The sequence below is a fragment of the Ascaphus truei genome, chromosome 5 (assembly GCF_040206685.1).
Source record: "Ascaphus truei isolate aAscTru1 chromosome 5, aAscTru1.hap1, whole genome shotgun sequence".
Classification (NCBI taxonomy): Eukaryota; Metazoa; Chordata; class Amphibia; order Anura; family Ascaphidae; genus Ascaphus; species Ascaphus truei.
In genome coordinates, this window is record NC_134487.1 from 10,326,013 (window position 1) to 10,352,962 (window position 26,950).

The 26,950-nt window shown below is 44.9% G+C and overlaps 1 protein-coding gene across 2 annotated transcripts in view; it reads left to right on the forward strand.

Annotated features, from left to right (window-relative positions):
• KLHDC10 (kelch domain containing 10) overlaps positions 1-26,079 on the forward strand; it is a 54,115-nt gene extending 28,036 nt beyond the window's left edge. For both annotated transcript variants that reach the window (XM_075599341.1, XM_075599340.1), the window contains 8 exons: positions 8,113-8,334; positions 10,130-10,284; positions 11,709-11,857; positions 14,946-15,030; positions 16,506-16,572; positions 17,461-17,508; positions 19,278-19,417; positions 21,162-26,079. In XM_075599341.1, the coding sequence (XP_075455456.1) occupies positions 8,113-8,334; positions 10,130-10,284; positions 11,709-11,857; positions 14,946-15,030; positions 16,506-16,572; positions 17,461-17,508; positions 19,278-19,417; positions 21,162-21,371 (1,076 nt within the window). In that variant the 3' untranslated portion in view covers positions 21,372-26,079. The remainder of the gene's footprint in view (positions 1-8,112; positions 8,335-10,129; positions 10,285-11,708; positions 11,858-14,945; positions 15,031-16,505; positions 16,573-17,460; positions 17,509-19,277; positions 19,418-21,161) is intronic.
• The last annotated feature ends 871 nt before the right edge of the window (positions 26,080-26,950 follow it).

A 26,950-nucleotide genomic window follows, 5' to 3' on the forward strand; every position in this document is an offset into this window, starting at 1 on the left:
ACGAATCAGAAGAACAGATATTGATCAAGCAGACACCATACAGATGCAATGGGGACTTACAAGAGCCCCAAATTCAGGCAGTGTGTATAACACACAATCAGTGTCCTTCAGTTTAACACCTTCACTGCCAGAGTTACAGCTCTGCGTCGCATGCTGTTATAGTAATGGTAGAGAGCGTTGATGGCGCACTGCCAGAGAGTCCTGAGAGTATAAATCAGGAACAAGAAACAGCCAGGCCACTCCAAAAGTGAAAAAATATTATCCATGCTGGAAATACACACAGGAAACGGACAGGTAAACTCACCTACGCGTTTCGTACTAAGTGTACTTTATCAAGTGGACACTTTTGGAGTGGCCTGGCTGTTTCTTGTTCCTGATTGATACTCTCAGGATCCCCTGGCAGTGCGCTATCAACGCTCTCTACTCTTCTGGATCTTCAAAGGATGGATCGCACGCCGCCAACGACACGAGCGCCCCCCTGGTAGTACAGGTAAAGAGCCGCAGTGCCTTTTATTTATTCCTGCTTACCATGGTCATTGACCACTCATTTCTATAACACTGGTTGGGTTTGAAACACTGTAATCTAGTGAGGGTCTGGCTGACTCCACGTCTGTCCCACCAGTTGTGAATCAACTTCATTGGGGGCACTCTATCGTTATACAGATTAACCCATTGTGGATTTAAACAATATTGGATGTTCAATACAGGACTGGTTACAATTGAGAGCATCACATCCCTCTTGTTTTCATGTTATAGTAATGGAGCTGTTCAGATATGACTTATGAAGGGAAACACATTGTAAACAAACAAGGACAGATTGCGTTGGACTGCACTATTCTACCCATTCTTTCCAAATCTCCCGCTTGTGGTACTTACGTGTAAGGACACTTGTGTATGTCCTTTTGTGTATGTCCAGTGACCTTTTTCCCACTGAAATGGTAGAACATTAATCCAGGAAGAAATCTGATTACAATTACTAGTCGGGAAATCACTTCCTTTTTACACATAATTGGCAAATTTTTCACTGTGTTCTGTTTTGCCTTCCACGTCAATATAAATATTAAACGGCGACCCATTAGAATTTAGCAAGGGTTGCACTGTTACTGTACATAAACCCATAACATCTTTAGCTGTTCATGAAATGTCTTTAAATATAATGTATAACCTTTTCCATTTTAATATAACATGTATTGTTATAATAACTGTGCCCAGGACATACTTAAAAACAAGAGGTAAATCTCAATGTATTTCCCGGTTAAAACATTTTATAAATAAAACTTGATGGGAATCTCTCGAGCCTAATCTACTATGAAACCAGTATTGGGCTGGAGGGGTTATGCACGGGGATGTGCCAACAGGGGAAATGGTAAAGGAGAGCTGATTGTTGCTTTTAAGGTTATCTAAGCACTGTGTTCTGCATAAGGTAGAATACAGGCATCGTGATTCCCATCCGGGGAGCGCTTAGTGTGACATAAGTGACCATCTCCATATGCAGAGGAACTAATCAGGAGTGGCTCAGTGAGTAAAGACACTGACTGGCACTGGGTGTGAAGCAGGGGAGTCATGTTCAATTCCCGGTGTCGGCTCCTTGTAACCTTGGGCAAGTCACTTTATCTCCCTGTTCCCCAGGCACCAAAAACATAGATTGTAAGCTCCACAGGGCAGGGGCCTGTGCCTGCAAAATGTCTCTGTAAAGCGCTACGTAAAACTAGCAGCGCTATACAAGGACATGCTATTTATTATTATTATCATTATCATTATCATCATCACCACCATCTCATGCTGAGCAAGTGCTTTGTTTTGCAGTAAAATCTCCTCTCCGAGTTCTGTGCACCACTAACTTTCCCTGAACGCACGTTACAGATGAGCTGTGATTAGTCTCCTGAGTTTAGTGGTGTTCATATGGGAACAGAGCATGAGGTGAAGCGGTTTGTACATTCACCGTCGGCAATAATTCGGCATCAACGGAATCGTGTCACAAAAATAGAATAGTTTGAAAAAATGAGCCCGCTTTCATGAGCACGATTCTCTGCGGGGTAAATGTTTCTTAATTTGCTTTTCTGCACATTTCAGTAATAAGTTGACCAAGATAAGCAAATTCCTCCTTTTTTGTTTTTTTTTGTTTTTGACTAAATAAAGCAATGTCAGCAGCATCTCCTGTATTAAACCAGAACTCATTGTTTACAGATTTTACTCACCAAAGCGCTCCATAAAAAACCTTGTACTTTCCCCTGTGGCAGTGGGTACCGACGTGGTAACTCCTCACCACTACTGTCCTCAGTAGGACAAGAAAGTCTTCTTCTGCAGATACTATAAGCAGTCTTTTCCTGTCCAGGAGAGTAGCAGTAGTTTTAAAAAAATTTGTGGGACTCTCCAGGACTGTGTAAGTAATCTCGGTTCTCTGCCTCTCTGCCCCCTGAGGCTCTGGCATTATGTGCCTCCGTCTGCTGGCCGGAGGCCCACTGGGACTGAATCGCTGAAGCATCTTGAAAAGCAAGAGGGTCAAGTACTGGCATGGTGCAGCATAGATTGGGAGCGAGCGCCTGTTCTGCTCCCCCCCCCCTTTTTTTTTTTTTTTTTTTTTTTTTTTTTTTTAAACGTGGCAATGCACTAGGAGATCAGCGTGATTGTGTTCCAGAAAGCTAGGAGCATCAAAGCTCAAGCAGGGCGACTGCTGAAGCTACTTCAGGAACTAAGTACCAATGTAAAAGGGTTTTGGCTGCACACCACAATATAATGAATACATACAGTTTACCGGTGCTGCTGGTTCAAGGAAGTACCTGTTAGGCAAATTCCAATGTACACTGAGGAAAAAAGAGAGATCCAGCGCTCCACGGATTTCAAGATAAATGAATTTATTGGGCACAATAAATTCATTTATCTTGAAATCCGTGGAGCGCTGGATCTCTCTTTTTTCCTCAGAAGCTACTTCAGGCACAGGGTCACTAACCAAATCTAGGGCAGTCCATAGCTCAGTGGTTTTTCAACCAGGGTTCTTGGGAACCCTTGGTTCCCCGTGCATCCCTAAAGGGTTCCCTGTAATTTTCAGGTCATTTTAAAATGGTACCAAATACAGATGAATTTACAATACCTCCCCCAACTGAGTGACGCAAGTTTCCCAACCGCAAGGTTCTGGCAATCTTATCGGGTTGCAGCATGAGGACATGGCATTACTGGGAAAATTCACATCAACACTAAGCGGTGTCAAGTGGGCAAGATTTCACGAGGCCCCTCCTAGAAAAATATCTGGGATCAATGGTGCAGATATCCAAGGCGTCCAGAGCACAGGATTTCTGTTCAAGATCAGTTGATAAAACAGGAGCTGAAGTGGTGGGATAATCCACACATTTTGCAAAACCAGTACTTCCTCCATGACTGGGTAACCATTACCACAGACGCCAGTGGCTCCGGATAGGCGCACAAATTGGCGCAAGGAAATTGGCCCAATTTCTACAACAGTTTAACCAGCAAACATGCTAGAACTAATGTCAGTACTGTGAAGCTTTTTTTTTACCGCTGTCCTGCGGTATATATCTCTCCCCACCTTGCTCTCTCGTCCCTCTGCGGATGGTCCCTGTTCCTCGTTGTCCTGCTGTATATCGCTTCCCCAGCTTCGTTCTCTCTTCCCTCGGCTGACTGGTCCTTAACCCACTTTCTCACTTCAGGTGGGCACAGGGTTAAAAATTGCTCATGAACCACAAGATCCAATAACCCTTCAAAGCTTTCAACTTCCAGCCCTCCAACCCATTGCTTGCACAAAGATGTCAGACGCCCCACCAGCTCAGAAAAGCCGCCGGGACCCTCGTGCTGAAGGGCTCTGAACTTTTGCCGGTGGGTTTCAGGGGTGACGTTGAAACGGTGCTGCAATGCAGCTTTGATGGCCTCGTAATCTTGGTCCAGGTGCTCCGGCAGATCTGCGACGACATTCATGGCTCTTTCATTCAGGGTGGGGTGTAAGATATGCCGCCCACCGGGCACGCGGCAACTGATGCTGCCTGCAGGTTTGTTCAAACCCCCGCAGGAAAGTGTCCAGATCCCCATCTTTCGCCAGGCTGGTGAAATGCTCCATCCGTGGCCTGGACGGGCGGGAATCTCCGCTGCTGGGGGCTGGCGATTCCCTCTGGAGCTTGGCAAGTTCCAGCTGGTGCCTTAAGTCCGCTGCGTATCTCGCGTCCTCCCGTTCTGCAGCATATCTCGCTGCATCACGTTCTGCAGCTTGTCTTTCTCTTTCTGCGTCTTGTTCTGCGGCATATCTCGCATCCTCACGTTCTGCAGCATATCTCGCATCCTCCCGTTCTGCAGCATATCTCGCTGCGTCACGTTCTGCAGCTTGTCTTTCTCTTTCTGCGGCATATCTCGCATCCTCCCGTTCTGCAGCATATCTCGCATCCTCCCGTTCTGCAGCATATCTCGCTGCGTCACGTTCTGCAGCTTGTCTTTCTCTTTCTGCTTCGCGCTCTTGGAACTGGATGATGAGCTGCAATCGCGTTGCATCATCTACTGGTCCTAGGTACTTGAGAGTAGTTTGCAAGTACACATCCAAGGCGCCGGCAGGCTGAGAACTGCTGGAGTACTCAGAATATGATAGTCCTGGGTTCCTTGACCCGTGGGCAATTTCCAGGGCTAAGCCACCCTCTGTTCCGCTACTGTGGTAGTCCTGGCCCAGTGTAGCATCTTGCTCAGTATCTTTCTCCAGCAAGATTTGTACGAGCTCTTCTTTATTTTTACCCAGACCTTGGAGATCACGCTCCTCACACAGAGCCATCAGTGCCTCTTTTGTCTGGCGTCGGTATAAAGCAGCCATATTCACTACACTTTACTCAAAATAAAAAGATAGCAAAAGAAAAACAAGAGGGGGGACGGGGGACGAAACTGTCTGCTTGTATGTTTTATAAAAATAGCACTGAGTAATCGCTTTGGGGTACTGAGCTGTGACCTCTCGCAAGACTCACACAGGTCAGTCACTTTTTAATGTTTCGTTTATCCCACAGGCATAAACGCAAACCACTAAAGCTCTGATATTAACAAAATTACAAATTGTTATCCCACCGCTATGCCACCATTTGTCACGTACGACCCCCTGCTAGCACGCGACCTGCATACAGGACAAGGGTTAATACCGACGCTCGCAAGCATACCCACTCTTCACCCACTCAGGGGTCGCTCAAATTAGTTGTATCTCTCCCCAAGCCGTCCCAATATACCACCGCCAGGAACAGCACACAAGTGAGCACGTGACTTTAGATATGCAACCAGGGTTAATACACAAAGGCTTCTCTAGCCACCCCCCTTTCTCCTCTGCAAGGAACCAGCGAGTTAGTCTTAACCCCCTACTCAATTGCACATCATAACTATTCACTGCCACCACCTGAGGTTATGCAGATATGATAAAAGATCTTAGACTAAAATATCCGCATGGGCCTCAGGTCCCTGTTTATTATAGGAAAAACTATGCACTTTAACACAAAATTAGTTGTAGTAACATGTGCCTGAATTTAGCAAGTTATTCTCTCCAGCGTGCACAAAGTTCATTCAGAGCCCAAAGCATTACTTATTAAATGGTTTAATATATACAAAAATACAGTGCTTGAATTACAGAAAAGGTATTACAAAATACAATATAAGGCAGAACAGCTTCTTAAAATAAAAGGGGTAAAACAGAAAATCCTATACAGTACATTACCACATGCTATGGGTTTTTCCCAGAGAGGCACTGGTTCAGAAGATGAGGTCTGCCATGCTATCCAAGCATGCCCCTGGACAGATCTGACTTGTAACAATCTCCCCCAGACTTAGATACAATACTTTCTTATGACGGTGCCTTAAGCCCACCCCTTTCTACAGAATACTTTGAAGCTGCTCTTCTTTGATTAAAACAATTGACACCTTGAGTGGGCTATCCATGATGGACCCCCGCCCCAAGTAAGTTCCTTTGAAATTCAGAGCAGACAAACAGTCCTGACCAGTTTCAAACCCAGCATTTGGTATTTTGTTAAACAAGTGTAGCTCATTAACCCCTCAAGCACCAAAGGGATTAAAAATACCCAATATCTCATGACATCATGACAAGGCCTGTTTCTCATTTTCTTGCAAAGCGTGTTTCACCGTAATCAGGAGATCGCGATTCCATCCTTCTCTACCAATCCAGGTAACACGAAGGAAAGAAGGTTGCATAACCTAGATGTATTGAGATGTCTCTTAAATCTTGAACTCTTATTGGTTAGATTTATAAAGTCTGACTGGCTATTCATACTCCGAGAGGGACCAAGAAGGGGTCGACAAGCCTAGAAAGCCACAATTTCCCTTTGGATTACATCCTGTATCAAGTGGATGTACTACCTCAATAAGAAGCAGCCCCCATTGGGTGTTAAAGCACATTCAATGAGGGTAGCATCCACTTTATATGCATTTTAAGGCTCAACCAACTTGTATATGTAGAGCAGCAGTGTGGTCAGGATATTTATTATTATTTTTTATTTTTTAAATATTTTCAATTGGATGTTCAAGCTTCGGCCGAGGCTAACTTTGGTACAAAAGTCCTACAGACCGTTGTTCCTTAAATGAAACGCTAAATGATCTATTGTCTTCTCTCCCTGGGGGTTGCATTTGCTTGGGTATATCTCTTTGGTTCCCACTACCACGTGTTACGGAAGATTAAAAAAAGCTATTCGGTTTACTGTCACTTCCTTTCCCTGGATTGCAGTGAGTATAGTGTAACCTCCCTGTACGAATGTCCTGGTTATATATCTTTAGCTTGGGGTAAAATCCAGACATTAGTACATGGAGGGAACGCTAAAAACCTGCCAAATTTGAGGCGAAGTACATTTTTGATTTCTAATCTCAACCCTGTAAAACATGGTTTTTAAACTGTGCTCCAAAAGAAGTGGGGGAGCTCTAAAATTGCCTTAATTCATCATCACCCTTCATCATGGAAATAAGATGTTGGATGTTGCCATTGAGTCTAGCTGTTTTTGTGTGGTTTTGGAGGCGTTCATTCAGTAGTGCTCTCAATTTTTGCATCGGGTTGGGTCATCTTGTGTTTGTAATGTTGCCTCTGGAAGGATCTCGGCGCTTATGCCGAGGGCTCTCTCTGGGGTTTCCATCTATGAAACATCAGACCTTCCAGAATGCTCCTCGCCATTCTCGTTCTCCATTTGTGTTTTGAGTGACAGCAGTGAAACGGCAAAGCCTGGTGCTGAACCCAGAGAAGCATGTATTTCTATATGGTGGTTACCGCTGCCCCTGACCTTCAGTAAGAAGCTGTGGTAACATGACTCCGTCCCTATCCTATTATTAACACTCGGGCAATCCAAGTCCAGTGTGATTACAAAGTGAAATATGAGCAGTGTCAAACAAAAACCAGAGCCCTTTGGCTCCTGTGCTTCTGAAATAGCCATGCATTATTTCCTGGAAATTGCAATCAGGTACCAAGTGAAGGGAAGCGGACAGATTTGCTCTACTTTGGAATAAGCCGCTGCATAGTGCGAAGCCATTAAATTAGATGTACTGCAGCCCCCCAAACCAAAGCGCTCCTGATCCTGGAGAAGAAAATTCAGGCCCCTCTGTATGGGTTCACTAGCAGTTTTATTGGTTTGAACCTAAAGTGTTCCGAATAGTTTCCACGATTGCTGTGTTATGCGTGGCTGAAACGGTTTGTCTCAAATACCCCTTTTTAAAAAAAAACAAAAACCAAACCTTGCCCGTGCTGCTCTTCTGATTTTTAGGCAATTTTAATTTCTGAAATGAAAGAATCGGGCTCATTGTCACGTAATATCCAATGTGCAGCAAGCCATGTTGAAGGCCGGAAACATTTGTATTGTTTGCTGATGCTGCCCACCATAAGAGCATGCTTTGTACACGTGAGCAACAGCTCACCGGAAGTGTGCCTCAAATGATGGTCGTTTGACGTCTGTGGGGAACCACTGTTTTGGAGAGTGATGCATAAATATCTACTTATGGGTATGACGCATGGCGTTGCGGGGGAGGGAAGTACAGTGTGTACACGTGCATGATTTGTGTCTCTCTTCTGTTCTTTAGCCTCTTTGCCAGTGGCGCCTGTTTACTGTGGCAGCGGTATTTGCTACTTATACAATGCCGTTCTCCATCTTCTAGGTCGCCGATCGCCCCCAGCGAGGAGTGGGCACCGCTGCGTGGCTGATAACACCAACTTGTACGTGTTCGGTGGTTACAACCCAGACTACGATGAGTCTGGAGGTCCGGAAAATGAAGACTACCCTCTCTTTAGAGAGCTATGGAGATATCATTTCGCTACTGGGATTTGGCATCAAATGGGTACAGATGGCTACATGCCGAGAGAGCTGGCATCCATGTCATGTGAGTATTGGGAGAAATTGGCGTGAGAGCCATCACTTCACTGTTATGAAGTCCTCTGGTAATTCTTCTGAGTGCTGAAATCTGTAAAGGGGTGGTGTGTGGTGTGGTGTGTGATGTGGTGTGTGTGTATGGTGTGTGTATGGTGTGTGATGTTGCTGTTTTTAAAGTTTGCCCCGTACACAATTTAATCAAACCAATTGGTGGCCTAATGATGGCTATTTGTGAAGTTGCACAATCCTTGGCCATTGTATATATTGTATCACTTGCAATAAAGATCAAACGCCAAGCTAGGGAAAGCCTTCCATTCCCTACTGGTTTGATAATGTGACTTGTACATGTCCAAGATGAAACTGCTCATACTTCCTCCCATGCCTGGCCCTGCTACCCCTTTCACATTAGGCTAAATCCATGCTGCCGCAGACTGCGCGGAAGTGTCCGCGTGGGACGTGATCACATTGCATTAAGGCAATCGCAGCACGATCATAAAACCAGTATCACAAGCACGCTGCCCAGGGGTCACGTTTGACCCCTCCCTCACATTCTCCTCACATTCACAGTGTAGCTAAAACCTGCAGTTATTTACTCTGTAACATTGCAGAAATACGCCCTTTCCTCTGGCCCTCTACTGCTAAAACTCTAATGCAGGCCCTCATTCTCTCCCGTCTCAACTATTGTAACCTCTTGCTGTCTGGCCTTCCTGTCTCCCCTACAAGCTATCCACAACGCTGCTGTCAGAATCACTTGGCTCTCTCCTAAATCTGTCTCTGCGCCTCCCCTGCTGAAATCCCTCTCTTGGCTTACTATTAAATCCTGTATTACTTACAAAATTCTCTGCATCTCTTTTAAAGCTTTACACTCTTCTCCCCCTCCTTACATCTTAGCCCTAATTTCTCACTAAACACATGCCTGATTCTTGCGTTCTGCTCAAGGATGTCTTCTCTCTACCCCCTTTTGTATCTAAAGTCCTCTCCCACCTTAAACCTTTCTCACTGACTGCCCCACACCTCTGGAATGCCCTTCCCCTCAATACCCAACTAGCACCCTCTCTATCCACCTTTTTTAGGACCTTTCGTAAAACACACACCTTTAATTAAGCATATGGGTAGCTCTGTGGCTGATACTAGACATTTCATATGCCCTGACCTTGACCCCTTGCAGATGCACTTACCAAAACACCCTCCTGTCTCTGGAAATTCTCCCTACTTTACACTTAGATTGTAAGCTCTTCGGGGCAGGCACTCCCTTTCCTATTGTTACTTTCATGTCTGAAGTGCTTATTCCAGCTGTATTATGTTATGTCACTTGTATTACTGCTGTGAAGCGCTATGTACCTGAATGGCGCTATATGCATGCATGTTGAATAGCCTTAGAAATGAAGGCCCTAAAGCTTAACTCCTAATAGCACAACATGTATGGGAATGTAGGCTGCATACTGTTTCCATTAGGCGCTAATTTGATAGTCCTGAATGAGGATAGCATGCCGTGGTGATTTTAAGGTTGCGCTGGTGATGGCATAGAGTTTGTAAAATGGTCATGGAATTGTTTAGCTGCGATACATATTTATAACCTGTTACGTCTGGTTACTGTCACATCAAAGTCTGAATGTGTCATCTAGTCTGAGAATATTCCAGGAATTCCAGCACCAGCCAAGGACCCGACCTTATTAGCACACGGATCCCAGAATGTCTTCTTCTCGGTATATCTAGCCAGAAACTGATGACTGCTTTGACTTCGGTCTCAGCCCGTCTGGTTTTGGCGCAGCCCTCACCCTGTTTTTTTTTGTGTTGGCTCTTAGTGGTTCTACATGGCTATAACCTCCTGGTGTTCGGTGGCACTGGCATCCCGTTTGGCGAGAGCAACGGGAACGATGTCCACGTCTGTAATGTGAAGTACAAGCGATGGGCTCTGCTCAGCTGCCGAGGGAAGAAACCGAACCGTATCTACGGCCAGGTACTGGAGCTGCCGGGGTTGCACAGCCATTGTGTTTAATCTTCTCTGCTGCCGGAGGGGTCTGCCATGCATTGCAAAACCAGACATAAACAAGCCTACGGTAACTGCTGTACCCCTGAACATAACCCCATGTCCTGTACTGCACGGTTTGGGCTTAAACACCAGTGGGACTGGAACCTGGTGCCTTCTGACTGCGGTCCTTATTCCGGAGGGTGGGTCCCGTTAACCATCAAATTGCTGATTTTAATATAAACGTAGCGGAGTGGCTTTAAAAAAAAAAAAAAATATTTAACATTTATTTAAAAAAAAAAAAAAAATTTAGCTTTTTTTTTTTAAGCTAGTCCTTTTTTTTTCTGGAAGGGTTTTACTTAATAGAAAGAGGAACTAAAGAAAAAAACAAGTTTATTGCCTGTATTTTTTTTTTCTATTTGACAAAAGATCCTCAGTTAGGAGCTGGTTAAGCCGGATGTGGCTGGTCATTTTGATGCATGTAAAATGGAATAAAACAGGGTGCAGAATATATTGGGTCATATTATGTTGATCTGGTAACGTCTATATAAACCCCTCCCCCCATATCAGCAGCGGATGCACATTGGGGTAAAAGGGAAATTATTTGGGGGAATTTTATTTAGAGACCTTTTTGGAAAATGAGTCCCCAAGTAGCGGGTTTTTATCCAAAAAGGTCCATTGTATAAAATTGACCTAGTCCCTATTATGCCTTCAGATATTAAGCCACGGACAGTGCAATCCCTGGGTGGGCTACACAACCTTTGCTATTTCGAAGCAATAGCCGTGTTCCCCTTCCTTTACCCCCCCTCCCCCCACCCTCGCCCTTTCCCCAGAATGACTACTTGGCGATTTTACTTATAGAACTGCACAAGCATTTACAGAAAATATGTTGGGTCTAACAATCAGTAAAATCATTGACTCTATGCTGCATGTGCACATCTGAGATCCAGTAGTCACATTCTAGTAGCTGCTTGGTTCCTTAATTGTTTTATAAGCGTCTTTCAAGTCGACAGAAACAAACACGTATAAATGTATGAATTACCTGAGGAGGAAAACTACTCCACCAAGTAGGCTAGTAACTTATTTTTTTTTTTAATGGCCAAAACCAATAATCCCTTTGCTGTGACTTTTTACAAACCGCTTCTAGCAACAACTGTGACTCAGCTGTAAATCCTTATACGTTCTTATCCCCCAAAGTATAAAGCCTTACTCTTGCTGTACACAGTTTTGTGAGAGGGGGAAGCTTGTATGCTGTAAACTATTTGTTCTAATAAAACGTACTTTCTATTTTTCTCATGAAATAAACGACCAATGCGGTCACTAATCTTTTGCCAAAGATACATACATGCCCATGGGGGTCTCCTGCGGCATGCGTGTACTTCTGTGTTTGACCCTTCCATCCCTGTTCCTTTCAGGCCATGGCCATTATAAACGGCTTCCTGTACGTGTTCGGGGGAACCACTGGTTACATTTACAGTACAGACCTGCACCGGCTGGACCTCTCTACCAGGGAATGGATCCAGCTGAAGCCAAACAACCCACCCGGTGACTTACCCGAGGAGAGGTGACTGAGCACTCCTGTGAAATGACCTCTCTGTCACTTTGTGAATCCCATCTCTGTGATTTGTTACGCCATCGTCTAAATCGGGGGGGGGACAGAATTTCCAGAGGGGGCGTGGCGGCTACTCAGGTGCCGTACACTCCCCCAAGGCATTCAAATGAAGTGCCAGGGGGACCGCGCGAGGCCTCTGCAGCTTCTCCTACCTGAGCTTCTCCTACCTGAGCTTCTCCTACCTGAGCTTCTCCTACCTGAGCTTCTCCTACCTGAGCTTCTCCTACCTGAGCTTCTCCTACCTGAGCTTCTCCTACCTGAGCTTCTCCTACCTGAGCTTCTCCTACCTGAGCTTCTCCTACCTGAGCTTCTCCTACCTGAGCTTCTCCTACCTGAGCTTCTCCTACCTGAGCTTCTCCTACCTGAGCTTCTCCTACCTGAGCTTCTCCTACCTGAGCTTCTCCTACCTGAGCTTCTCCTACCTGAGCTTCTCCTACCTGAGCTTCTCCTACCTGAGCTTCTCCTACCTGAGCTTCTCCTACCTGAGCTTCTCCTACCTGAGCTTCTCCTACCTGAGCTTCCCCTACCTGAGCTTCCCCTACCTGAGCTTCCCCTACCTGATCAGGCAGTCATCCAACTTAAGGGGTCTGCACTATATGGTCTCTTCTTCTTTTTTTCCTCCTTGGAGGTTGGGGGCTGGTGGCTGCTGTATACACAGGGAACATCCACCCCTTAAGTTGGATGACTGCCTGAATTTGACTGCTCTATTGTGAGTAGTCACTTTTGAGCTTTGTTTGCACAAATTTATTCACAACAGTATTACACTATGTAGTGTTTCTTTATTTCATAACTACGAGACGAGCTCCCCTGATTTGTTGGGGGATCACCTGGTGCAAGACGAGTGGAACAGTCTTTATCAAGGGTTGCAGTTTGTTTCTAAGTTTCTTAATTTTTTCTTTAGAACACTTGATTATTATTATCACACTGCTTTATTATTTACACATATGTGGTTGAATTGTATATTGTCACATTTAGGGTGTGTTTAGAGCGCTATTGTTAGTTTTTTTTTCAATTCTCCTACCTGAGCTTCTCCTATCTGAGCTTCTCCTATCTGAGCGTCTCCTACCTGAGCGTCTCCTACCTGAGCGTCTCCTACCTGAGCGTCTCCTACCTGAGCGTCTCCTACCTGAGCGTCTCCTACCTGAGCGTCTCCTACCTGAGCGTCTCCTACCTGAGCGTCTCCTACCTGAGCTTCTCCTACCTGAGCTTCTCCTACCTGAGCTTCTGCGACGTGTCATGCCGCCGCGGGGTCACGTGACGTCCGTAGCCAGTAAATCCAGTTGTCACGAAGCCTTTGTAAGATTTTAAGGCATTCATTCAAAAATTTTTGCACCTGTGAATGCGGGTAAAAAGTACAATGATTAAAGGTTCAATATTTCAGAATAACCAGTGAGATTTTATTGCACACACAAGGAGAAAAGCTTATAGAAGCTCTTCTGTCATACAGCTAATAACACAATCTTTATACACTGCTGAAAGATAATACACACCCCTAGATGGGCCAGCTTATGACTATAGAACAATATAATAATACGCCCCTTCAGGAGGGGTTGGCTTAGATGCTACAGATGCCTAACCAACCTTAGAAATAAAAATTTATAATAACCATTACCCTATATTTCTGCTCACCTCGGGGGTAGTATTTCCTGACAATTCACTTATCACATTCCTAAGTTAAGGGTGCTAATTAAACAAGGGAAGCGAGAAGCAAATTCTTATCTTTTTAACTCCCAACTCCTATTATTTTGGAAAACATTGACTAACACAATCTCTACAAATGGGAGTTCTGCAGAGAAATGGCTCCCATCTTAAACTGTCTGCTGCATTCCGTTCCCCTCCTTGCACCTGTGGACGTACAGTAGCCTGGTTTCACAAGAGAGATTTGGGACCTACAGAATGCCAGAATCACTGAGGGCAAAACTCGCACATCCTTCTTCCATAATACATAAAAAGCAACATGGATGACAGACCAATTAACAAAATGGTTGCTTAAATTCTATTGCACCCCTCTAAATGGGCTTTTATATCGCACTTTCACACACCGTAAACAAAAAAATGCATTTTAGTTTTAAGTTTGCATACATAATTTCTGTGTGTTCAAAGTTTTTTATCAGTAATAATGCGCAAGCTGGAAGCACAGTGATAACAGCAGAGGTTCATCGCTATGATTTTCTTAGAGGAATGGGTACATGAGATGCTGGAGGTTGAGCTCCGTTCTGCCGCCTGCTCTCTTGCAATGTGTATAAACACTAGCACAGGCGGTATGTATAGCCTCAACACACACACACTGAAATTCATTGGCGGGTTTTCTGTTAACATAAGAAAATCCAGGGCACTCCAGCTTAGGCTGCGCTTATAGTGCCGGCTACAGCGAAGCGACGTCGCGGCAAACCAAATGCATTGCCGCCGTTGCGTGCGCTTATAGTCAGCGCGACGGATTGGTCGCGATCGCTGGGAGTCATCTCTTTGATTTTCCAGCGACCGTCGCCGGCACTAAGCGTAGCCTTATCCACAATAGTGATCTTATTCAAGGCGCACAGGCTATATTTACAGGTATGTAAAGCTTAAAATCGGGTCTGTATAGGGTGGGGACACTGTGCACCTTGAACAGGTCACAATTGCAGGTAATCTGGAGTGCCCTGGCTCTGTGGCAGAACGTTCCCACCTTGCATGCTTCATTAACTCTGGCGAAGACGTGCGTGATTATGGTTTATCCGTTTCTAGTTACTTATTTTTAGTTTATAATTTAAATCCTTTCAGTAGCTGAATTATAGTTCCAGCTGCATCGCGTTTCCGTAGCCCAGCTTCATGTTCAGTCCTGAGACTTTTAGGTCGGGTCCGTGCTTTGTACCTGTGATCCCTCTGTGTATTCTGGTTGGTAAGAGTTTGTGTTTGGGTGGGTAACTGGAAAGCCGTCCGTGTGCAGTTCTGGGTCCCCACGTCGTCGTGACTGCAAAGGTTTGCAGTGGGTTGGCTCGGCAGAGGGGAGAGCGTGGAGCGCTTTCCTAAATATCCCCTGCTACTGTATGTTCCTTCCTAGGTACAGGCACGAGATCGCACATGACGGGCAGAGGCTCTACGTTTTGGGCGGTGGCACGTCCTGGACGGCGTATACCTTGGATAAGGTAAAATGTTTTGTACACAAATTAAAAGTAAAATGCTACTTTTTGGAAGACCCTTATTTTCAGGAGGGAGCTACCTTCAATTTTACCGGCAGGCTAGTTCATTAACCCTTTCAGAACCAGAAGGGTGTGTGCCCTTTGTCATTGTAGGGGTTAAGATTCATTGCGAATTGCTTGGACTGTTATACACCCTTCCCCTCCCACCTTCGTCAAAAACCCCCTTCGTCATAAGCCCCCTCCCCCCTTCGTCATAAGCCCCCTCCCCCCTTCGTCAAAAACCCCCTCCCCCCTTCGTCAAAAACCCCCTCCCCCCTTCGTCAAAAACCCCCTCCCCCCTTCGTCAAAAACCCCCTCCCCCCTTCGTCAAAAACCCCCTCCCCCCTTCGTCAAAAACCCCCTCCCCCCTTCGTCAAAAACCCCCTCCACCCTTCGTCAAAAACCCCCTCCACCCTTCGTCAAAAACCCCCTCCACCCTTCGTCAAAAACCCCCTCCACCCTTCGTCAAAAACCCCCTCCACCCTTCGTCAAAAACCCCCTCCACCCTTCGTCAAAAACCCCCTCCACCCTTCGTCAAAAACCCCCTCCCCCTTCGTCAAAAACCCCCTCCCCCCTTCGTCAAAAACCCCCTCCCCCCTTCGTCAAAAACCCCCTCCCCCCTTCGTCAAAAACCCCCTCCCCCCTTCGTCAAAAACCCCCTCCCCCTTCGTCAAAAACCCCCTCCCCCCTTCGTCAAAAACCCCCTCCCCCCTTCGTCAAAAACCCCCTCCCCCCTTCGTCAAAAACCCCCTCCCCCCTTCGTCAAAAACCCCCTCCCCCCCTTCGTCAAACCACCCTCCCCCCCTTCGTCAAACCCCCTCCCCCCCTTCGTCAAACCCCCTCCCCCCCTTCGTCAAACCCCCTCCCCCCCTTCGTCAAACCCCCTCCCCCCCTTCGTCAAACCCCCTCCCCCCCTTCGTCAAACCCTAGCCCCCCCTTCGCCAAACCCCCTCCCCCCCTTCGCCAAACCCCCTCCCCCCTTCGCCAAACCCCCTCCCCCCCTTCGCCAAACCCCCTCCCCCCCTTCGCCAAACCCCCTCCCCCCGTTCGCCAAACCCCCTCCCCCCGTTCGCCAAACCCCCTCCCCCCCCCTTCGTAAATACTCCATGCTACTGATATGGGGGGTGGATAAATAGAAAGGTAATGGGTGCCAAGCCTAAACCCCCCAAATAGTCACATTTAACACACATTGGCAGTGGTTTGGATATAGGAGAACACAGCTTCGTCTGCCTTTGCAAAAGCTAAATAGATCTTAATATATCCACCATTCAAAGAGTAGCCCTTTAGGATATTTTGAAATATGAGAGAATAGATGTATATTGGGGAGATATAGATCTCTCTATATAAGGGACCAGTAATACATTGGCAGTAAATTGGTTCCATTTCCTGAATGTAACTGTGCCAGAGGTGTCTGTCATTAATATTTTTATATCCTCCTGAAGATCCACGCATACAACCTCGAAACCAACACCTGGGAGGACCTGCTAACCAAGCCCCATGAGCACATAGGTGAGCTCCTGACCCCTCTTGTGGGGGATCTGTTCGGCCTGGGGGACGGCTTTATATCGGGATTAACAGACTTCTCCGTTCCATGTCCCATTTAGCAACGTCCATTCGGGATGCAACGCATTTCACTGCCAGAGGGATGCATCTCCTGCTTCCAGCCACCTGGCAGTGAGAGTGTTAATCACTCTGCTAACTTCTACAACATGGCATTTTATAGCTTCAAATGTTTAACATTTTTTGCCCCCAAGAGTAACTGCAAAAAGCTCCATTTCAAATATCGCTGTATATATTCTACCGACCGCTTGCGTCCGTAGTAACTAAGGATTCATAATGAAAACCAACGTGATAACGCTGCAGTGTTTGCCAGAATTACAGTGATCGGGACTGACTTGTATAATCTTCCCAGTAAATCACAATGGTGTCTGATTTTAGGGAACGTACAGCGAGGAAGCGCTCCGGTTTGACACAGGCTTAGCGCCAAATGCTGAGATTTCAGGCCCTTCTGTCTGTAGGCAGCTGGTTTACCTGCCGCGGGTTTAATGCGCGCTTTCCCTGAAGTATATATGTCACTTGTACACATTGTGTCTTTCTTCCCCCTGCAATGCTGCTTACACGGGCAGCAAGAGATTACATGGTGAAAACGCGTGCACGGGCTCCCTCCGGTGGCCACTTAAGGTTCTGAAGGGCAGTTTTAGTTCCTCATGCACGTGTAAGCAATCCTTCCGCATGTACAGCCAATATCAGATGAATGGCAGTTTTGGTGGAGTTGGAAATCGGGGTCAGAAGTGTATATATTGCCATTCTAAAGCTGGGGTGCTTGAGAGAAGTTCCCACGCCTCCCGTGTGTGCGTGTTTGTGACCCGCCATGTCTGTCTTCCCTTGCGTTTCCAGGGTTCCCTGCAGCACGGAGATGTCACAGTTCTGTCCAAATAAAACAGGGTAAGCGCTTCTATGTTATGACGCACATTCTGTGCCCACGTTTCACTTTGGGCTGGGAACGCCATAAACACAGACTGAGGTTCGGCGATTATACATAGGCATGTTACCGCAGCAGCCAGCGTGGAGGGTCTTTGTTTCTGCATTTCATTTATAGCTTTTAATCTCCTCTGCTTCCCAGTGCTGTTATTTTTAAACACTGAGGCTCTGTTCAGGAGATAAGCATGTTAAATATTAAGTGTCCATGAGGATAAAATGGGGCTCGGGGAGTCTAAAGGTTATAGATTAAAAGAAACTCCTGAAGGCTTCTGGGATTGCTGCTGAAGCAGTGGTTTTCAGCCCGTGTTCTGTAGGACCATGGACGTTTGCAGGAGGTTAACGGGGTTTCCATGAAAGTTCAGGACCACATATCATGCTTTTCTTTCTCTTCTTTATAACTTGCGACAATATTTTATAAATCGCAAATAGTTCAGAAAACCGTTTTGTTAAAAATAATGTATTGTTTGCTCCAGTAATATATATTGTATAGTTTGCTCCAGTAATATATATTGTATAGTTTGCTCCAGTAATATATTAAGGTACCATATATCCAAGCTGGTGTCCTGCAGAGTCTAATTTCTTTTTGTATATCTTGCAGTTCTTAATTTAAAAAAAAAAAAGACAATGAAAATAAGGTTTTTTAAAAAAAATTATTGGTGGCAAATCTTATGAAAAAATAGAAACGTTGAGATGCATTTTTTTTTTATTTTTAAAACACATTTTCCTTACACATTTTGTTAATGAACCTAGAAAAAATGTCCTTAAACAAAAGTCCATGGCTTAGCATCCACAGTCACACTTTTTTTTTTTTTTTTTTTTAAAGGGCTAGTTGCCAGTATCTGGCAAATACATTGTTTATTCCTCTTCATTTGAATGGAGCTGACCCCTTCCCATTACATGGAACGGGACGGTGTTCTAAATACCCAGCTTCTGGTTCAGGATGTCTACGACCATATATTATTTGTCATCTTAACTCTATGCCCAGGACATACTTGAAAATGAGCGGTAACTCTCAATGTCTTACTTCCTGGTAAAACATTTGATAAATAAAATACATTTATTATTATTTAATCCTTATTACAACCAGTATTTATTTATATGAGCGTGGCAGAGCTGAGCTGTGTGTGCTATTTATATTGGCTTTCCGTACCTGGGAAGCCTTTTGCAATAGGTTGAAAAAGAATGAAGCGGCTCGAAACCAAACAAGTGTGATCACAAGGCTGAAGGAATTACAATAGTGGGGAGCTGGACATTATCTCGAGCAGAAATTACAATAGTTGTACGGAGATGGGACTCGACTGCATTCCAAGGGAAATTAAAAGACCAACACGAGGAACCAAAAGTAAGATGCTGGGGTAGAACCAGAAAATGTGCTGGAGCAACGTGGAGAAGAGCGGCTACATCTGCAGTACCTGGGATATCGTTGGGGAGGATTCATCCAGCAGGGGGTCGACACAGGCTGGTGATGAACGATGATTAGAAATCTCGTTCCATCATGTTTGCTTTGCAATGAATGATTTAAAGCTCATCAGTCTCGTTCCTTCCAGACTCCAGTAGGGTTCCTCCGGTTGCCTCTTGGGAGCTTGTTTGAATCCACTTTTTTTTTTCTAAGTTGGCAGTTCACTAGAAATAATGACATACTGTAGATGTAATTGGACACACCTCTATTAATGACACTTCGCATCTTTAGCCTGGGTTATTCGTGATGGCCTCACTCTTCTTGCCACTTTCAGACGTATTTATCTGCGGGGGCTATGACGGAGAAGTTATCCTGGGGGATCTCTGGAAGCTCAGCCTGCAGACGTTCCAATGGACGAAACTCCCGGCATTCATGCCTGAGCCGGCCTACTTCCACTGTGCAGCTGTGACACCGGTATGTGGGGGCCTCTTATGCGGGGGTAAATAATTCTTCAAGGTCACTAATTTGAAGTACTTTTCCACTCGACCATGTGCTTATTTTTTTCTTTTTCTATTTCTATTGCAAAATCCATAATGCTGTATTTTGTGGTTTTTGCCAGTCGTTCGATGTTTGTGATAATCTTCTGAAATATGTCCACACTGGGATTTAAAATTGTCTGCTGGCATTCACACAAGTCGTGACGTTTTAAAGCCTGATCAGTGATGGTAACTTCCAATGACCAGAATCTGAGATTTGGGGGTGCCTTACTAAAGTACAGCATTTTAAGAGGGTTTTTTATTTTTTTAAAGTACTGACTGCTTTATGCTAAAAATGACATTCAAAATCGTTGCGCTGATGGGTTACCTTTGAGCCTTACCTCGGTGACATTAAAAAAATTGTGTACATGAATCGAAACGCTGGTAAAAGCTGTAATGCAATTTTTTTTTTTTAAAACCTTAGTTGAGATTCCTTGGGCTTCTTATAACTAAAACCAGAGACAGAACATAAAACACAGACAGAGCTCAGTGCACATCCAGTGAAACTCATACACGGTACAGTGCCTAAATATATATGTATAAATATCTATTAAATATGGTCTTTTAGTTTAACATTTTTGGCCAAAATTGTTGTAAGCCCCTGAGCCACTGCACGGCAGACCACCTTTCCAGGGGTCCCTAACACTAATATAAATTCTTAATAACCTGTGCAATACCAGGAAGAATGATTTATAATAAATCTGTCAATATTAGTTGCAAAGTTCTAAGTCTGATTGAAGCTTTTAATAACCTGTACATTACCAGGAAAAGCACTCTGTATTAGATGCTCAGTAGCACTCCTCTGTGACACTCATATGCTTCCTATAACTAACTTGGTAACTATAACTAGTAACTTCCTATAACTATAACTTGGGCTTCCTATAACTAGTGTCTGGATTTACTAGGAGAAAATATTTGATTAAGGCGAACTGTTTCTGCTAGTACAATGACTACTGAATGTGTGTGTTGTACTGTTATGGCCCACAATTACACACTAATACAGCAATCTGTTCTATTCATCATAAAAATGTGTCAGGGTGGGGTATAATGTTCAAAACACACGTTTAGTAGCTCTCCATCATTAAAGTGTTCTTGGCATTTTCACCCTGTCTAGGGACACTGTGGGAGGTTTAAAGTGGCCACAGCCATTCACTCCTGAAGGCTCCTTTCATAAGGTTGGAGGAAAGGAGATTTCACCAGCAACAAAGGAAAGGGTTCTTTACTGTAAGGGCAGTTAGTGTGGGGTTCATTACCCATGGACTGTGATGGCAGATACAATAGATTTGTCCAACTTTTTTGTTTATTTTTTAACATCTTTTTAGAAAGGAAAGATATACAGGGATATACCAAATAAGTAATATGGGAAGGATGTTGATCCAGGGATTAATCCGATTGCCAATATTGGAGTCGGAAGGAATTTGTTTTTCCCTTTATTAGATCATTCGATGATATGACACTGGGGTTTTTCTGTTTGACTTCCTCTGGATCAATATACTGTAAGTACGGATATAGGACAAAGTATCTGTCATCTAATTTTAGCATAGGTTGAACTCGATGGACGTACGCCTTTTTTTCAACCTAATCTACTTTATTACTATGTAACCTTAGTTTGTGTTGTGCTGATCTATTTTTGGGGGTAATTCCTACTTTTAATATATGTATTTTTTTTTTCCCTCTCCTAGGCTGGCTGCATGTACATCCACGGAGGCGTCGTCAGCATCCCGGAAAACAAGCGGACTGGGTCTTTGTTTAAAATTTGGCTTGCGGTGCCCAGCCTGCTGGAACTGTGCTGGGAGAACCTGCTGAAGTCTTTCCCCCACTTGGCTCACCTCCCCACCAGCCAGCTCCTACAGCTCGGACTATCACAGGGGCTCATCGAGAGGTTAAAATGAGGCCTCCTCCATCCGGCTCTCCAACCAAGCTCTGTGACGTTGCTGTATAAGCTCCTCTCCAGGAACACGCTGCTAACACGATCAGAAACCCTGGTCCGAGGCCTTATTCAGACACAACATCCGTGGCCTTTAATCTGTTTCATATTTTAAGAAAACCAGCGCATTTCTCACCGGTTTTAAATCAAAAACCGTCTTTACTGGACATGTCATGGAAACTGTTTTCATTTTAAGTGAAACTTGGCACTTTTGAAGCTTCAACTCATGCTTTTAAACTGTATTTAACTTATTTTTGTTGTAGGAAAACACATACATGGTTTTTACCTCTGGATTGCTGTCCAGCAGGGATTTAAAAAACAAACAAAAAATTCTTCTCTGACTTGAGTCTAAGGCCCCTCTGTGGGACTCCAGGCCCCTCTGCTGTGGGAGTCTAAAGCCCCTCTGCTGTGGGACTCCAGGCCCCTCTGCTGTGGGACTCCAGGCCCCTCTGCTGTGGGACTCCAGGCCCCTCTGCTGTGGGACTCCAGGCCCCTCTGCTGTGGGACTCCAGGCCCCTCTGCTGTGGGACTCCAGGCCCCTCTGCTGTGGGACTCCAGGCCCCTCTGCTGTGGGACTCCAGGCCCCTCTGCTGTGGGACTCCAGGCCCCTCTGCTGTGGGACTCCAGGCCCCTCTGCTGTGGGACTCCAGGCCCAGTGTGTAAACCTTTTACCTTTTTGGTCGTGATGTCAGTCAAATGTTTTTTTGTGAAATGTTGTATGTTGTCGGCCATAACACTGCAATCGTGGATAACCAGTCTGTCTTTCTGCATTTTCTTAAATCCAGTGGACTAGGAATTACCTGGGAGTGCTAACTGATGGACCGCTTCTGCACCAGTCCTCTGAGACATGCTTTATTGAGCAGAATTTGTCACCTGTGTGCACCTTGCCAAACGATGTGATGGCGTCAGCATGGGTGCACCATGGAGCATCCATGAGTTTAAGCAATGTTCGTGACCGAGGATCCAATTAATTGGCCTCTTTATCCTGGTCTCTGGCCCCTCTGACAGCAACGTGGCTCATCGGGAGAAACCTACAAGCAGTAGTCTAATGTTTGGGGGCCTAACCAATGTCCATGAAATGCTGGCCCTCTGCACAAGTTTCATGGTATTTAGTTGCTCCGTTTGTTGAAGGTTTCCTTTTGGATCTTAATAACTTTTCATAGGATTAGTACAGGACTGGGACTGCACCAAACTGTTGAAGTTTTGATTGGACATATTTTGTCATAGAAATGTGTGAGTGCGTTTTACTAGCGCTGGTTCTCGGGCACTGCTCTCTAATCTGCTCACGCTGCCTATTTTCCATGTACTTGCTTTGTCTACTTCGGATAATGCTGTATTGCCCAGCTGTTGCTGCCAGACTTTATATACGTATCTAAACTATTTATAATGATTGCCCTGTTAAGACCACACACCCAATGCTACTTTGCCTAGGCTTACATAGAAATCTCCAAATAACTCTTACCTTGATCTCTGGGGCACGTTTGATCTGCTGCTTCGTAACGCACAGAATTTGCCAGAGCAGATCGGTACTGCAGGATACAAATATTTCATTTCTTTTAAATGTTTTCACTTGTAGTCTAATTGCTTTGACTTGGCTGCGGAAATGAGATTCAATGTTAGACGACCTCAGCCAAGTGCTCACGTGCTTCCGATTCATTCAACCGGCGGGTTCATAAGGCGAACATTACATCCGAGTTAGAAAAATAGCGCTTGCATAATCATCATGTCCAATGTAATCGCTACTGGGAAGAAAATGCTGAAGGAGTTCTTCCCTCGGAGGGAGAAGCTGTAGTCTTTAACTTTTTCAACCCTTTAAATTCTTTAGTCTATGCCCAACGACTGGATCCTAATCAGTAACCTGTACATGCAATTTCTGTCCTACAATCAGATCTTGACATGCATTGCTGTTGGCAGTCACGCTGCCTCTGCTTGAAGCTTGTGAAAGAGTCAACTTCTTTACAATGTATTTTTTAAGCCCAAAACCAGTCACCAAACTTGCTGACGGTAGGAGCGCTTCCCTGTTCCTTTTTGATTCGGGCCTTCAGCATCACCAAATAGCATTCAGTTGCGTCCTGTATTTCTTCCTGAAACTTTGCATGCATTCATCTGCTCAGATCTGGAATTAATTTGCAAGCCGTCTGACCGGGTAGAGACCGTCCTGAAGTGCTCTGTTGACGTTTTCAACGTTTGTGATGCCTTCTGCTTATTTTCTTTCCACCTCCCGACTGTTGCAAATGTCTTCTGTACATTAAGGGCCGGCCAGCTATGCGTTGGTGGCACTAAAGGCTTTGTCCGTATGTCGCTTAACGGTCAGGAGGTCTTACAATGTCTTCTCACAAAGCAAAGGGGTTCAGCCCAGACCCTGTGACGTTTAACTCCTTTATTTTCTATGCTTGGTTCCATGTTTCGCTGCTCGGGGCCTGACTTTACCCCTCTGCATTGGGCTGCAGGCCTCGGTTACCCAAGGGATTAGCATATACACGTTACAACCTATTTGCGATCCCAGATGTGTGTAATGACCAGGTTGGCCTTTATTAAAGAACCAATGCTGCACTAGCGTAGCCTCTATTTCTCCCCATGAAACATACCGCCCTTTATCTCCAAAGGTTCATAGTACCGTATTATTGCAGTTTTTGACATTTTATTTAAATCAAAGAACCACAAATATAAGGAAAACAAATGCAGCTCGTGTGCCGGAGAGATGGAGAGCCGTTCTCCCCAAACAGTGTTAAGACGATTTACTATATTACCTATTCACTTAAACGTACAGCAGTGCTGCGTAAACACGGCCTTACTAGCCAATAGGAATTGGGTTACTGGAATAATTTGAATGCCTGGCTTTGTTTAAACCTTTTGCTACAACATGTTGAGGCAAAGCTTTACAGCGCACTTCTGCAGCAAGTGTCCACTACCTTTGGTAGAAAAGGAGTTCGTAGATCCAGTGCAGACGGCCCACAGCGCATTGCAGTGCAATCCAGGTTGCTCTGGCGCTGAAAGGGTTTAAGGTACTGTTTACACGGTGTGTATCCATCTGGAAGCCGCCTCTTGTCTTTTTACAGTAGCATAGTCTGCAGCAGAACTGGCCGGAGTTTGTGTGTTGCGCGTGCATCTCTCAGCCTGTTTAATTGGCTTTAGAAAGTTATGAATCCATTCCTCAGAGCTGTGACCACGCTCTGCCTTCGCAATACCATTCCGTGTGTGAAGGAGCAAAGTATCTGTCCCATTGCTAAATCTGCTTCCAGTATCCCGTGATCTAGTGATGCCAAACCGGACGGGGAAAGAGTTTGCATTGCGGGGGACATTTCCATCTTTTTATCTTTGAATGCAACAGCATTAGGACAGATGTGCTGAACGTGTCATACATTTTCTTTAAAGGTACTTGTAGCCATATTGGCCCCAGTAAGCGTTAGATACTTTCTAGGTTCTAATACCTTTTTAACGGACCAACATATGAATGGTACAAGGTTGTTTTGTGACCAAGCTATTTGTGCAACCACAAGTCTTTTCATCAGATCTGATGGACCGCTTCTGCACAAGAAAGACCTGTACGATTCACACTGTTCCTCCATTAAAAGGCATCACAACACTACACAGCAGCACATGCTTTCTGAATAAGATTGTAGCTGAAAACCGTCTACCGTTGCCACCACGACAGGAGTTACACTACAGGCCGCTGTGCCTCTGCGGTGAGTTCCCCTTCTGCATCATGGGGATGTTTACTTGCTATTGCTGTAATCCCGCAGCGCCGGCAGCTGTCCTTGGGATCACGCACGCAACGCTATTTTCAGAAGTGCTGTTTTGCAATCAAGCGATTTTTGTCAAAACGTGTATTTTAGGTTTTAAATGTAATCCCTAGTACCTCTGCTTTTAATTATTTGCATCCCGGGTCTTTTTGCTGCTATAATGATGTGCAAAGCTGACAGGGGTTTGTGTGTAAATTAAGTAACACAGCTGATTTCGGCATTTAAAGCACCGGATTAGTTTGGGACACTGAGATCACAGACTTTCACCAGAAGATGCATCTCGGCGAGCAATATTTATTTGCTCATTTGTATAAATACATTGTTTTTGATTCATTTGGCGGTGACTTTTTTTTTGTTTAACCATTCCTCTGCTGAAGAGGACTGCTTTGGGTGTGCTGTCTCGAATTTAAACCCAGGCTGACTTGAGCTGTCAATGTTACCGGTGTCTGGGCTTCTTGGAGCTCCTTTTTATATTAAAAGGGAGAAGCTTCACCCAGTTCAGTTTTCGCCATCGCTAATGCTGCGTCGTATTCTGCCGTCCTGCCCGGCACAGGTGAGGCCGTCCCCGTTCTGTCCTACTGTTGGCGGGATAGAAAGGCTGTGCATGCCTACCCCTCCAAAGATTAACCCCTTCACTGAGGGGCGAGCCTGCAACACGTTGCCTTTCAGTGTGCTGCCTTCCCCTCGGTTGGTGAAGGGGTTAATCTTATACATTTGAAATTACACACGGAACATGAAGCGACTTTTGACATGCATGTTGTATAGGTTACATGGTAAACTTGTCCAGTGCGTTCGGCTTTTAAAAGGTGTACTTTTATTTTAATTATTGTAAAACCGAAGTGCAATATTTTACTTTATGCCCATGCATGATACATGCATCGTGTAACTTTTTGTTTTTGTTTTTCCAATTAAACTGAATTTCAAAAAAATAAAAAAAATCTGGGAATGTCTGTTTTTGTATAAAAAAAGAGCAGCGAGCGAACAGCGCGTTGGGTCAGCTAAGGTTGCTTCACTCTAACCTGAGGTTCCCGGGGGAAGGGGTGTTGAGGTCTAATTCTAGTGTATAAATGATTTAATAATAAAACAAATCCCCAAAGCCGCATTGCATTTAAAATATTTCAAAATATGGATTTAAAATCCTGTTTGAGCATTAATTAAGACCTGTAAGGCAACGGTTATTGCAGCAGTTAAAGCTGGAGGAGGATTTTAACACAATTCATTGACAGTCTATATATATACTGGATCGCACATGGGACGTGTGTGCGCAGAAATACCATATAAGTATGTATGTATGTATGTATGTATGTATGTATGTATGTATGTATGTATGTATGTATATGTTTTATTTAAAGCAGCAACTCCCCCCAAACGAGCAAATTTGGCAGCCTCTTTTGGAGGGAGGTTTAAAAACAAACTTCACTGAGGATTTCTGGGGCGGGCGCGTCCACAGAGCAAAAATAGCGCAATTCAGGAAAGAAGGATCCCCAGTTCTCACCCGGTAAACAGTGGGGTTTGTTGGTGAAATAAAATGTGCAGATTATAACCCACTCCCACACAAAGTGCCTTGCAAGCATGCTACTGCCAGTAGTGGCCAGTTAAAGGGCAACTAACAGGTGAGGTTTTCAGGATATCCCTGCTTCAGCACAGATGGCTCAGACATTGATTGAAAAAATGAAGAATGATGGTGCAGCAAGTTAACACAATAATGGTGCAGGTAAGTCTTGGCTCTAATAAAATGCCTACTTACAACAAGTAATTGATAAAACAGCAATAACAGGATTGGTGATGATTCTGGAAGACT